Source organism: Cygnus atratus, chromosome 10, assembly GCF_013377495.2.
Source record: "Cygnus atratus isolate AKBS03 ecotype Queensland, Australia chromosome 10, CAtr_DNAZoo_HiC_assembly, whole genome shotgun sequence".
NCBI lineage: Eukaryota > Metazoa > Chordata > Aves > Anseriformes > Anatidae > Cygnus > Cygnus atratus.
In genome coordinates this window covers 446,279-460,005 of record NC_066371.1, presented here as the reverse complement: position 1 = coordinate 460,005, position 13,727 = coordinate 446,279, and the positions used below count along the sequence as shown (strand labels likewise).

General features: G+C 51.0%; 1 protein-coding gene across 1 annotated transcript in view; it reads right to left on the bottom strand.

The window, feature by feature from the left end:
- The window catches only part of PLXND1 (plexin D1), an 81,012-nt gene that overhangs the window by 49,863 nt on the left and 17,422 nt on the right, over positions 1-13,727 (bottom strand). Inside the window, exons 2-8 of the mRNA XM_035546691.1 lie at positions 12,051-12,227; positions 8,970-9,101; positions 7,274-7,374; positions 6,481-6,610; positions 6,004-6,178; positions 4,408-4,516; positions 3,281-3,383 (exon numbers count right to left, since the gene is read on the bottom strand). Of these exons, the coding sequence (XP_035402584.1) occupies positions 3,281-3,383; positions 4,408-4,516; positions 6,004-6,178; positions 6,481-6,610; positions 7,274-7,374; positions 8,970-9,101; positions 12,051-12,227 (927 nt within the window). The remainder of the gene's footprint in view (positions 1-3,280; positions 3,384-4,407; positions 4,517-6,003; positions 6,179-6,480; positions 6,611-7,273; positions 7,375-8,969; positions 9,102-12,050; positions 12,228-13,727) is intronic.

Here is a 13,727-nt window from a genome sequence, read left to right as displayed (position 1 = left end):
TGTCTGAAAGTGCTTGTTTGACTGTGGAAAACACGATTCGTTTCTTATCAGGACGCTCATCTTAACCAAGCACAGTTGGTGCTGCCTAAACAAGGAGATTAAATAACAGAGATGCACATGATAAGAGAAGTAAAACAACAGAGCAAAGCAATGGAGAGAGATTTCAGTCCCAAGCTGCCTCAAGGAGAATCAAAAGAATTAAAATAAAACCAGTGGGGCTACCATTGGAAATTCATGCTAATGCTCCTATGGCCTGGTGTGTCCTTGCATGTCACAGCAGCTGGCATAGCTTGCTAGGTAAATACACTTTAGAGGACTGATTAACTCGTCATCTTGCAGTCCCTTCTCCTGCTGTTCATCAGCAGCTAGAAATAGAGCTTTCCAGCTGATTGTATCGTTCACGTCTGGATCAGGGCGAAGGGTCTGAGTGCTTAAAATGCTGCGGATGAAGTCAGTATGATGTTTGCTTCCCAGTGGACCAGTTTTCAGGTGCAACCACACGAGCAATGGTTTATTTGCCAACAGCTCAGACTGCAGCTCGAGGAGCCCTGTTTCCAGGGCTACAGAGCACCTTACCCTGCAGGCTGCTCCCTGCAGTCGGTGGGGACAGTGCTCAGGAAGAGCACAGAGATGAAAGGGGGATGTGCCTAAACTGGCTGTGACATCCAGCCAAACTGTAGCTCTGGAGTAAGGCACCAGAGGCAAATGAGGAAGGTCAGCCGCAGCTGCCCTCACCACGAAGGTGCCTCGGGCTCTCGCCCGCTGCTCTTCCCAGTGCGTGAGCTGACGGGCGCGCGAAGGAAGGCTCAGTGCTCTGGGCACGCACAGCCGCTCCAGACCCCTGCCCGCAGCCCTGTGCCCTGGCGAGAGAGCTGCCCTGGGAGGAGAGGTGGCCACAGCGTGCCACGCCGTCCCATCCCGTCTGCACGGCCTGGGGGCATGGAGCTGGTGCCAGGCAGGCGAGGTGCAGCCGTGCCAGCACCCACGGGATCCCCTGCCTGGCCGGGATGTCGGGGCTGAGCTGCAGCAAACACTTCTTGCTTCGCTGCATAGCCGCTTGCCCCGTCACGCTTCGAGAAGCGGCTGCACTTATGTGAAAGGGCACAAATTATTTCAGGCAGTTTTTGCATTTCCCAGTAACATTGCAGGTTATGCAGTGATTTGACAAGGAAAGCAAAAAGTCAATCCAGTAACACAGGGCCTTCTTTAGCAGTCCTCTAACAGACAGCCCCAGCTCTTCCTTTAGGTCTAATGAGAACTGTCCTGCGCACCAGACACGACAAAAACCACTGATCACTCTGTGGTCCTTGGCCACCTCCCTAGCTGGCTGCCCCTCCCCACTGCCCCTGACCCACAGCCGAAGTGTCCCGGGGCGAGGCTGCACACGAGGACCCCTGCCCCGCACAGAGCCGGCAGCGGCCCCTGGAGCCCGCTCGCAGCTGCCCGTGTCTGGGCACAGGACCGAGCGGCACCACGCAGCGTCTGTGCATCCATCCCACGTGCTGAGCACTGTATGGCGGAGATTTTTCAATTGCTCAGCTCCCATCTATACAGCAATATAAAATGCCAGGTATTTTATGGAGCTTGGGAAATTTGCTAAGCAAAGGGTACTTTCTTAAACCGTTCATTATGAACAGTTAAGATGTTCACAAGAAAGCACAATCCATTCAGAAACAATTCACAAAGCAGAAGAAATATGTCCTGCATTCCCAAGGAACAATCAAACAGCTGTGACCCACCAGTGGCAGGAAACATTTCATATTGTTCTCACAGCAGACAATACTGTACAGAGTTGCCATGTGTTGACCGTATCTGCCTGCCCCGTCCCAGGCACTTGGAGCATCCTACCCGCTTCCTACCAAAGGGGAGAGGGTGCAAAGGGCTAGCTCCAGGGTCTGACATGGGGCCAAACTCCTCACGGTGATGAGCACGGAGAGCCTCTGGAAGAGTTTAGATGAGGCTCAGCACACCAGTGCCAAAGGAATATTCAATTTACAGTGCAAAAGCTTGGCTTACATCTACAGCAGATTGATTGCTAAAAAGCCAATTTTATTTAAATTAACTTCAATTTAAATTTCAGAACCAGGAACACACAAAGCCTCTGGGTTATTAAAAACCATAATTTGGAAAGGGGTGATTTTCTCCTTCAGATGAGTACCGCCAGTGGTGCTCTAGCAAATTATTAACATACCACAACAGCCAAGTCAAAGCTAACTGAATTGTAAAGTACTGATATATTTATTACTCAAACCCAGGCATCCCAGGATGTAGAGAACTAGCAGCATTACTCCAGACTTGAGAGGTGATAAAGAGCCAAAGGGCAGAGGCTGCTGAAGCCTCTGAGGGAGCTCGAATACCCTCGCCAGACTGTTAGCCGCTGGCACACATGCACAGGGCTCTGGGCTGGTGGCTGGGGAGCCAGGAGGACACACAGTTCAGCTCGGCATGGCTCAGCACGGCGTGGCACAGCATGACTCAGCATGGCACGGCACAGCACAGCTCAGCATGGTTCAGAATGGTATGGCACAGCAGAACTCAGCATGGCTTGGCACGGCACAGCGGAGCTCAGCACGGCTTGGCACGGCACTGCACAGCGTGGCACAGCGCAGCACAGCTCGACACAGCTCAGCTGCAGCTGACCCGCCCCGTATGTCCCCCTCCTCAACACCAGCAGCCTGGGACAAGCCATGGCTGTGCTGCTGTGGCCAGCAAGGAGCAGGTAGAGACCATGCTGAGGCTGGTGCCCAGGGAGCCCACGAGGACCGGTCCCCCCATGGGGCCGGGCGACATCTCGCAGGTGCAGCCAGCACTCACAGCCTGCCCCAGGCCCCTTTTCTCACAGGAGGCCATTCACCTCCTCTAACTTCTGCTCCCCTGCCTTTAAAAGGGGATCAAAACGCACCGCGTGGCAGTCTGAACACTGCAGCGTGCTTGCACGTGCTACGCGAAGTGTGTCTCAGCCTGGGGACCACGCGGTGGGGCGGCGAGCGCCCTTGCCACTGTCCCCGCGCCCAGGAGCGCGGCCAGCACAGCACGCAGGCAGCAAGGCTTTGATCGGAGCAGCCCTTGCCACCCCCCTGCCAGGTGCCCCGAGGACGAGGCGGGTCTGCACCCCAGGATGCATCGGGGACACAGAGAGGATTGGTCCCTGGAGCTGCCCCACACCACAGTGGGCAAAACGGAGGCCATCGACCTGTGTCGTCTGGGAGAGAGACGGTGACAGCAACAACATGGCAGTATGGGAAGCTCTCATAAAACAGCAACATCTGATGGGTCTTACCTTCATCTGCAGTGCGTCCTCACACTGTGAGCGGTTGGAGACACACATATACTTGGAGGGGCACCAGTAACACTTCCACTTGGTTGAGAGGCAGCTGGTGCACCTGAAACACCAAAGGTGCAATGAGAACAGTAGATTTCAGGCTGCTCAGCAGAGCCAAACCAGAGTCACACACTAAATCTTCACACATTGTGTTCAGTCTTTGATGTGGCTAGGAAAAAACATTTATCGCAGGCACTGGCATTTTCTCTCCTCCTTTCTCTGGAGCTCACTGGGGACACACAGAGCTGCCCATCCCCAGTGCTCCCCACGGGGAGCACCCAAGTGTCACTGCCTGCAGTGCGACCACCCTGGCTGCAGGCCACAGCAGGCTTGGAGCCACCAGCTCTGGTCTCCCCCTGTGCAGCCAGAAATGCTTTCATCCCGTCACCAGGTGGGCTTGCAGTTCCCAGTCGTGCCGTGCATGCTGTGGGACCCCCAGTGGGCAGGACCAGGGGATCACCATGGCAGGCTGCGCCGTCACGCTCTTCCAACAGGAGCATGGTCAGGGGGCAGGCACCAGGACATCCCCACGGCTGGCAGCCCCCTCCCCACCGCCCAGTGCTGCCCTCATGCTCCGGCTGAGCCCCTGGGGACATCTCCATCGCCCACCACTGCGCCATGAGTAACCCACGGGAGCAGGGAGTGGACACGGGCCTCAGCAACCCCACAGGCATCGCGAGGGAGGCCAGTTCGGCTGCCTGAGGGTTAACAGAACAAGTTTTATATAAAAATATTATTGCTGTTTAAAAAAAGCCAACATGTCCAGATGGCTTAAGATGCCGCTAGGACCCTTCTTTGTAAATCCCTGGCAGCGCAGCAGCCACATTCCTGCCAAATCCTGCCCAGGCCCCCCAGCATCCCGCTGGCAGTGGCTGTGCTCGCTCAATTAACCCTGGGCGGGGGGGCCTTCACCAGCCTGTGCACACCTTTCTGGCCTCATATCGTCAGATTTGCCCATTTGCATGGTGCACAGGAGCAGGAGACACAGGCACAGCAGAGCTGTCGCCATCCTGCCCGCACCCAGCCACCGCCCTCCCCACCGTGGCACCAGGCAGCTCCACCGCATGCAAACCCAGATCACTTACGCTCTCTTTGGGTAAATGTTTCCAGTTCTTTTGCAATCATAGATGGTGAAATTGGCCCGGATAATATTTTTGCTGTTGACCCGGAGAGCAGTTTCAACAATCACGTGGTCTGAGAGAATCAAGCCAAAGAATACTGGATTGCAAGAGCCTCACTCATTCGTGCTTGCTTTTAGAAGACAAGACACACCCTTGGGAAAACAACGGCTAAATCTGATTTGTTTTCTCTAGGGTTTCCTCTGAGCTGGATTTCAGAGCTTGGACTATTCATCTTGTGCCCTCTGACTTCAAGTTCTTCCCTCTTAAATCAATGCTTTACATCACCCTCACCAAAAGGACATTGCGACTTTCAGCAGAAAATTCCAGTGTGTTGTGCAAGTGTTAATTAGCAGAGTTAATTATTGTCTTCTCTGACAGTAGGTGTTAAATCGTATTTTTTAAAAATGTGGTAATTAAAACATGTTAGTTAACATGTTTTAAAACCCTGCTCACTTTCCCCATGACAACAAACCCATAGAGTGAGTGGAAATCCCTCTTTTGGCTACACAGTTCTGCTATGCTAGGTCCCCCCTCCCCCCCAAAAAATTGCCTTTTTTTTTTTTTTTTTTTTTTCAATTTTGCCATATAAGCAGAGGGACAAGAGACAATGTCTCTTTCAGAATATGTACAATAAATCAGTGCACTGGATTCCAGAAATTCATTTCGACATTGCCGTAACCAACAATACAGAACAGTTAATAATCTTCCATTCTTTGGATAGCTACGGAGAAAAACAATACAGCTTTATAAACTTGCCTATGAAAAATGGGATTTTCAAAAGGACTAGCTAATTCTTCTCCTACTGAAGTCAATCATCTTCAATAGAGCATTCACTCCAGGCTTGAAAGATAAAAATTTAACAAGCACTGAAGTCTGGAAGGAAGCACCAAACCTCTCAGAGGGGCATCGAAATGGGGCTGTACCCAACATTGAGCTCTGGAAGCCGGAGTGCAAGCCTCATCTGACTTCAACCACAGCTGCAGGTGCCCATCTCTGGAGCACAGTTCTACGTAACCTCAAGATGGGCATCACATTCTGGCTGCATCTAAAACCAGGGGGAATACTGGAAGATCTCAGTCTGCTTTTTGGTTGCATAAATGGGAGTAGAGTTTCTGAGCTGTCTTTAGGTACGCATTTGCTCTTCTTCCAGAGCTTCTCCTGAAGAGCACTGTATATTTCGAAGTGAGATTAAGCAAAAGCAATTGAAAGTATCAATATAAGTAGCCATATTATTTCCACAGGGCTAAACCCTTTTTGTTTTAGTGCTTATTGAATCTAAAACAGAAGCTTTAATGAGATAAATCTTAATAAAATAAGCACAGGAATGGGCTTTTAAATTCTGCTGTTAGAACAAAAATTGATAGATATGACATACTGTCAATTCATGTTAAGATGGTGGAACACCCACACTTTAAAGTCATATGCCCTGTGAAACAGAAGCAGCTTGTGTCTCTTTTCCCCTATGCATTATACGCACATACAACTGGGAAAAAAAAGCCTATGAAAGACTATTTCCATAAAAGTGTCTAGAATGAACTGAGCTTATTTCCCGCCACATACCTTGGTCGTCTGGAAATGATGGATATTTCTCACGTGGAAGTAAACTGCAATAAATAAATTGGTTTGCATAATCTCCCGCAACTCTTGCTACCGTGTGGATATTATTTCCATAATCGCATGAAATGTTTGTTCCATTTAGGTTTGGAATAGTCCCATTTATTTGTATTATCAGGGCCTATAATTGGGGAAAAAAAATCAGTTATTAGCTTAGAAAATCATATTTAGAATTTGTCAGTATTTTAGAAGGTTTGCATAGTTTAGCAACTCCAAAACAAGTCCACAGGTAGCTGTTTTCTTTCGTATTGCGCATTTTGAACTCTAAAAAGTCATGTGCATACAAAAACCTGCTTTAGTCCACCTCAGAACTGCACAGAGCGGTGCTGCACTGGGGCACGCAGGTGTCTGTCAGCCCTGAGAGCAGGTAATGACTCTGTGTAATGCCACATACTATTAATTTAGTATTGACATCAAACGTACCGGTTTCTCATTGTTGATATTAATCTCAGGCTCCAAGATGGTCATGGAAGGGCACTGCTGCACTCCTTCACTTGCACTCGCCCAGAAATTGGCCTCTGTGAAGTTCGTACACTCATGCTGCAGAGAACACCTGTAGTGCACATGCAAACAATTTGTGGTTGATTATTTTCAAAACAGTTGATAAAAACGTTGACATCCCTGTGATGAAAGAGCCTGAGAAAATCCCATGTCTACATCTTTTTCCCCCATCCATCCAGTTAAGCCTAAAGCTTTGCTGCTGTGTTTGAACAGTCTGGTTGCTTGTGCTCCCAGCAGCACCAATGGGGCATTGCATTTTAGGGTAAGCAAGAGCAGGCCACGCTCAATCCAGAACAGGGGAGGAAAAGGTGACATTTTGTCTGACATCTTCAGTTTGTAAATCTGGAGTCTAATTTTGCAAACTCCTATTTGAATGTTGATTGTCTCCAACTCATAAATAATAATTGCAGGGGTAAAGACATTCTTTAGCAGGGTGTTGGCGCTTGGGAGTTCCATGGTTGGATGCCTGCAAGATATTCTTTGCACTGGCAACTGACTGCAGCATAACAATGCTGCTACAGTTAAATGCTGGCTCAAAAGTGCATCCCAACAGTTTGAGACCATACGCAATTGTTTTTAAAAGCATGTCTTTTGTGAGGAATGGACAAAGGCTAGAGGTAGTGTGACTCAGTGGAAATACAGAAAGCACCAAAAATCCCTGGCTGGGCTTGAGGGCCAAAGCCCATGCTGAATCACACCAGGACACAAGTCCTACCTAGTCTCCATCGTGCACCACCCGCAGTAAGCGTCGGCTGCAGCCAGGCACTCTGCACACGTTGAATACTGGTTGCAGACAGCCACCTTCACTCGTGTCATCTGCACAACAACAACACGATTACATCCAAATGTTTTAAAATGCCAGAGAAATACTCAACCTGGATGTGTGTCCACCTCACCCGTCACTCAGATGGAGATGGTTTGGGCTAGTCTCGCGGCTTGTCCCTGACTGCGAAAAGCTCCCTCATGCCTGCAGAAAGCTCCTCTCTCAACAGAGCCGAATGGTACCTGGCTGTTCACAAAATGACCAGAAAGCGACACCATTTTGGAAACCTTAATTTCTAAAGAAATCACAGTACTGCTGGGGGTTTGAGGTAAAGCATGCATGCGTTGGTTTCTGCTTTTTCTTCTCTCAATTTCTGAACATCTGGGAGGGAAAACTGAGTAGTTTGGTAATGCAGGGGCCAACAACAGGAGGTTCCAGCAGCCCCAGGCTCCACCAGAGCAGCGCAGCCCAGCCGGTGGCTCCTGCACCCGAGTCCCACGTCGCCTGTGGCTGTTTGCTGCTCCCCAGCCCTGCTGCACTCAACTGCCCCCGAGTACTCATTGCACCGATGACAAATGAATTCATCTGGTTTACTGGGAAAGGAATGGACAGACGAGAGCATCAAATGTGCTGCACTCGGTGTTTTATCAAGCCATGAATAAGGACCACAGCACAGCCTGAGAGCTGAGAAGAGAAAGTCTGAAATATCAGCTGAAGAAGCATCCTGGGAGTGTTCTGTGAAATGATAATGACCAATCTGCAGGGAATTAGGGCTTGGAAAATATAAATGTAACATATAACATTTGTGGCTGTGCATCTGTTTTGACAGATTAAAATGTAATTCAGGACAAACTACCAGAGCCTGTAGTGCTCAGCTCTCATCTTCCTCCTCTGCTCACTTGGTGGAGATGAGACCGTCTGTTTCTACCTGCTGCGGTCTCTGAAGAACCCCCCATCCCAGCTCTCCCTCCAGCGAGGCCACGTGGAACGCAGAAGCCGCCCCTACGGCTCCTTCCCGACAGGCCGACTTTTTGTTTGTAGGGTCTCCTAAAAGCCTCCTCAAAGACCATCTGCCATAATTTTTGGTTTTCTATAAAGCAACAGCCTCTGCTTATTTCCACACTCCCATAAGCGAGATCAGTTTTGATATCTTTTACTCTTCCTTTCATTTTGCCACCACAAAGACAGGAAAGCCAATGCGGATAACGAGAATCTTGCCTGCCCCAGACTCCAGCAAATCATTGCACGGCAGGGAAAAAGCTTGTGTGCATTTAAATTCATATTGCTCTGAAAATAAGGCTGGCACACCATAACTCAACTGCAGCCCACTGCCCAGCTTGAGGCCACAGAGGCCCAAAACAGCCGCTGCTCAGAACGACGGGCGGGAGGCACGGGGAAGCCGGAGGGCTCCTGACGAGCTGCCCACCGGCAGACTGCTGCCCGGGCTGGGGGAGCAGGCACAGCCCCAGACAGGTCCAAGATGTGCCACAACACCAGTCAAAGCTCTCGGCTTCTTTGCTCTGTCCATTAATGTTACAGCAAATTTTTATTGTTTGTTTATTTCCTTCTTGCTCTCAGCTTAATGCTAAAGGCTAGGTGAAACACACTTTGCTCAGTGGACAATTTTCCTAAGAAATGCAGATCTCACCTGATAGGACGTCATCAGATAGAGGAAGGTGGAATCAGAAGGATCGAACTGCATGATGGGGTGGACAGGCTCTCCGTAAGCCACCGAAATGGATCTCCTGCTGACAACCTTCATGGCGCTATCCAGGTTAATCTGTAGTGAGAAGAAGCCACTCACTGAGACCATTTTTCAAACACGATGGGGAGGTTACTTTTCCTCAGTTATAAACAAGAACCAAAATGGCATCTAAAGGTGTTCCACATTTTTGAGTGCTGCAAATCTCTAAATGCTTTATAATCTGCACATGTAGAGCTTTATAGCAAAGCCAGCTCTGTGGCACAGGGAAGCCACTACATGGTCCAGAAAGCCCATGCCACAGCCAGGAGCAATACCTCGTGATGAGCAAACCTCACGCCCCTTGGTCTCTCAGTCTAAAGCCCTCTATTTAAGAGACTGCCTGGAAAACTTCTACCCTAAGGCTCTACCCACTGCGCAGCTTGGCTACATGGCTGCATGATGGTTCCTGTGTCGGTGAAACGCCAGCGCGCCACAGCCGTGCTGCTCTCGCTGTACCCAGATGTAGTTGGCATCAGCCTTCAGCCCTCATTACATACATATGTGCATTTTTGTTACAAAGAACATTTATTTCCAACGTTTAATGAAAAACAGCAAAAATCAGCAACATGGTTGTATAACATGGCATCCCCTTCTCCCTGTATATTTGAAAAATAAGTGTTGTCATTCCCAGCCAGAAGAAGCTTTTATCCCTGCTAACACCAGGAGACCAAAGCAGCTGCAGCATGAGAACTGAATCCTACCTTGCCTCATGAATCACCAGCTGAACCGCTGGCAGTGATGGAAGAGGCTGCAAAGCATCAGCCTGCCTTTCAGATCCCAGAATGTCTTGGCATTTGACTTGAAAACTCAGCAAATTAAATGTGGCATTGCTGAGAGGAAATAACAATAGAGCTACACAATTTTGCGTGACAGTCACTTTTCAGTTTAAAACAGAAAGGGAGAGAGGAAAATTCCTACCTCTTTACTAGCAAAGGGAGGCAATAATTGTAAGGACCAAGCGTGCCTGTTCTCTCTAAAGTGTAGATTAATTAATTAACACAGGATTAATTAATTCTTATATTAGAGCTGCACCAACATGTCCTAGTAAGATAGCTAACACAATCTCAATGCACAGGGCTTCCCTGTGCTAGAAGCTGTATGCAGGCACTGCAAGCAGCTGTGTAGAAAAAGAGAATGATCATTATCCCTATTTTAAAACCTGGCTATCCAGAAGATAAATAATTTGCCTAAGATCACCCACAACACGCAAGAACCAAGCCCTGAGACCTCCACTTCAGTTTTGCAGTGATTCTTTCTCTCTTCTTGCTGAGCTCTTCTCTAACCCCTGGCTGTTCCCAGGTGCTGTCCCTAGGTCCCTCTGCCTCCCGGACCACCTGGACACTTCCCCTGGATCCACACGGAGCTGCACAGCCCCGGGAGAGCCCCAGCAGCAGTGTAGAGAGCACCAGTCCTCCCACTGGAGCTGGGCCAGTGACGTGCTAGGGGACACCCGTCTGTCTAAGCACATGCATCCACCACCCCAGCTGGGCTGCACGGGTGCTAATGAGAGCAGGGGGAACAGGTGAGAGCACAGACAGCCCACACCATGTTCCCAGCTTGTGGCTGCAGCTGGGGTGGCTGAAGTTCTGTGTGATCCCACCACAGCACCACTTTCTACAGACTCATAACTCGAGACAGGGTGGCTTGCCAGAACGTCAAGCCCTGCTGCACCCACGCCTCCTTCAGGGATGGGACACCCTGCCACACCTTTACATTGGCCACTGCCTTCCAAGCACTGCTTTTCCTTTAATGACTTTGCTGGATGTGGCACAGTTAATGGCTCTCGTGAGATGCCTGTCTGCAACCTACCTGATTAATTCCCCATACCCTGGCAGCCATAATTGCTGCTGGCAGGAGCCAGTTGAGCACTATTTCTGCCCCTTTGCTGTCTTTTCTCAGGCAAATCTGAATGATAACTCACGCAAAGTATCTTGTATCCCGTGCCAAATAACAAGGAGCCCTGAAGGTAAAAGGGCTTCTGGTTATGCAGCTGTGTTGTAGAATTAGATTAGAGCTATCTGAGCAAATTATCCCAGCAAAGGGTAGCCAGGAGCCTCTCCCTAATGGAGGTTCAGTAGATAAGGCTGCTTTCTCTGAAATGGTAATGGAAGCAGAGCTGTTAATACTGTGTGAACACGGGCAGCTCTGCGTGTGGTATGTGCCTCTCTCCTGGCGCAGTGCACCTGGCGAGGATGCCAGCCGCCTCCCATCCTCCTGAATTACTTGCCCCTTCAGGCAAAAATCAAAGCAGCAAGTTGCTTTGTGATTGTTCCCACATTTCTGCCGGGAGCACTTGGAAGCAAGGGAAGAGATGGGATCAGTTTTCTTTTCTCCAAGCATTTTGATCCAATATTCCATATTATGCACTACTTACTACAGGCTGAGACAAAGCAGATATCAGCCATCTCTCTCCTCCAGGGCTTTCTCTCCCTTCTCTCTATGGACTTTTGACACTCAGAATACACCAAACTGTTGTGTCTGGCTGGAATCAAAAGTTTCTTTGGCAGACTTCAAGCGCTAAAGTTACTGAAACCTCGGCCTTGCGTCTTGGCTCCAGGCATTGCTTTGCTCTGCACTGCCTTTGGCACGTTGTTTAAAATAGATACTTCAGCTCCATCAGATGCCTGGATTCACACCTGCTTTGGACTCAGCACTGGCAAAGTATTGCTCAGTGATTCCCCTGTCTATATGGAGCCTTCAAAAGCCATCAGCTCATGGGGAGAATTTATTAGAAGACCTGATAATAATTAAATGCTGCACAATAGCATTTCTAGCACAGGTTTCATCAAGTACATCCTGCTTGCAGAACCATCATTAACAGCCACCAGTCCCCAGGCAGCATATATCGCTGTACCGATCACAGCAGCGTCCAATTACTTCTTTATCACCAAACGAAGGCAGGTGTTAGATAAACCCAACAACGGACATTGGCAGGGGCAGCCCCTGGCCCTCCCTGTCCCCCTGGCCTCTGCACCCTGCACTTGCCTTCAGGAGTCCTCCGCTGGCGGTGCCCAGGAACACCACGGTGTAGTTATTGACACTGGCGACCGCCACCGCGGTGAGGCCATTGTAGGTGAACACGGGGGTGGCGGTGATGGGGTTCACGATGGCCAGCGGGTGCTGCAGGTGCGCTGCTCCGCAGTCCAGCTGCTCCGGCTGTAGCTGTGGGGACACACGTGTGCATTAGTGGCTGCACCAGGCCAGGTCCTGCCTTCCGCCAGTACGGCTCAAACCTCTGAGCCCAAAGAAAAGGCCTCACTGCCGAGCCATTCAATGGGAAAAAGCAGATCCATTTGGGGGCAGGAGCGACGATGGAGCCTCCCTTGTGCTTGCGAGGCCTGTCCTCAGAGCCAGAGCCAGACCTGATGAAGCCCAAGGAACAGGCTTCGCCAGGTTGCCTTGGACAAGCCAATGGAGGACTCTGACCCTGCTGCAGGAAAGAGCAGGGCAGCACCAGCACGGCTGCTGGGGTTGTCCAACACAGGCACCCCAGGCAGGCGTCCGCCAGGCAGGGTCCCATTGCCCACAGCAGCATGGGGCTTCCGTGCCACACACGGGGACGCTGCCCGTGAGCCCACCTCACACCTACCCACGGCCCAGGGGAAGCCAGACCCTGCCCTGGCATCTGTCCCAGCCCACGTCCTGCGAGGAGCCTGTGGGGCCAGGCGCCAAAGTCCAGGGGCAAGCAGGGGTGGGAGGGAGGCGGGGAGGGGTCTCCTCCCTGTGCTCTGGGTGCCCCCAGCCCTCCCCGGTGGGGTCTCAGCCAGCCAGGGACCAGCCCCGCACATGGCCACCCGCTCTGCTCCCGTGGCACTGCCACAGCCTCACTGCCCCCACCCCATGGGCACCGCTGCTGTGCCGGGCAGCTGCGAGCTGGGCAGGAGAAGGGAAGGTTCATCAAGTAAAAGAAGTTAGAATATTATTTCCCTGCAACCAAGTGAGGAAATGAGTGAGAACAGAGCCAAGGGAGAGGAAAAAAGACAGGCTCACTGGAGACCCTCAGGACTGTAAATCCAGGCTCCGATCTTGCTGCTGCTGGAGTCAACAGCAAAATTTCCACTGGGCAGATCCTCACATGCTTGGCCAAGTCATGCAACACTTCACTGCAGGCGCTGCCCACTGATGGGCTGAGACATGAGGAGAGCAGCCTGGGAGCAGGATCAGGCCAGCAGACACAAAAGGCAGGAGGCTGCTAGCCAGGCAGGAGCAGATCAGCGACGGAGGTGTCCCCACAGCCTGGGGCACGGAGGGGAGAGCAGCAGCAGTGAAACTTGTCCCAGAAATGCTGGAACCACCACGACCACCCAGCCTGGCCCCATGGGCTGCAGCCGCTCGCAGCCCGCCATACCCTGGTGAGCAAGTACGAGCTGTGCCCTGCACATGAGACCACAAGACCTTTAATATCTGCCTCCAGTCTCTTTTGCCAAACTGCTCCCAAAGCTGTGAGAGAGCAGAAGCTGGCTGTATTGCAAAAAGTTAAACCGAAGATATCCCGAGCCAGGAGCTGCAGCTCCAGCAGAAGCCCAACTGTGGTGAGAGCTGGCCGCGATGCGCAGTCTTGAAGCCCAACCACTGCTCCCACAGAGCTTCGTACCGGTGCTGCTGGTGAGAGCTGTCCAGGCTGGTACCAAGGCTCCCGCTCCCATTCGTTAACGGGTGCAA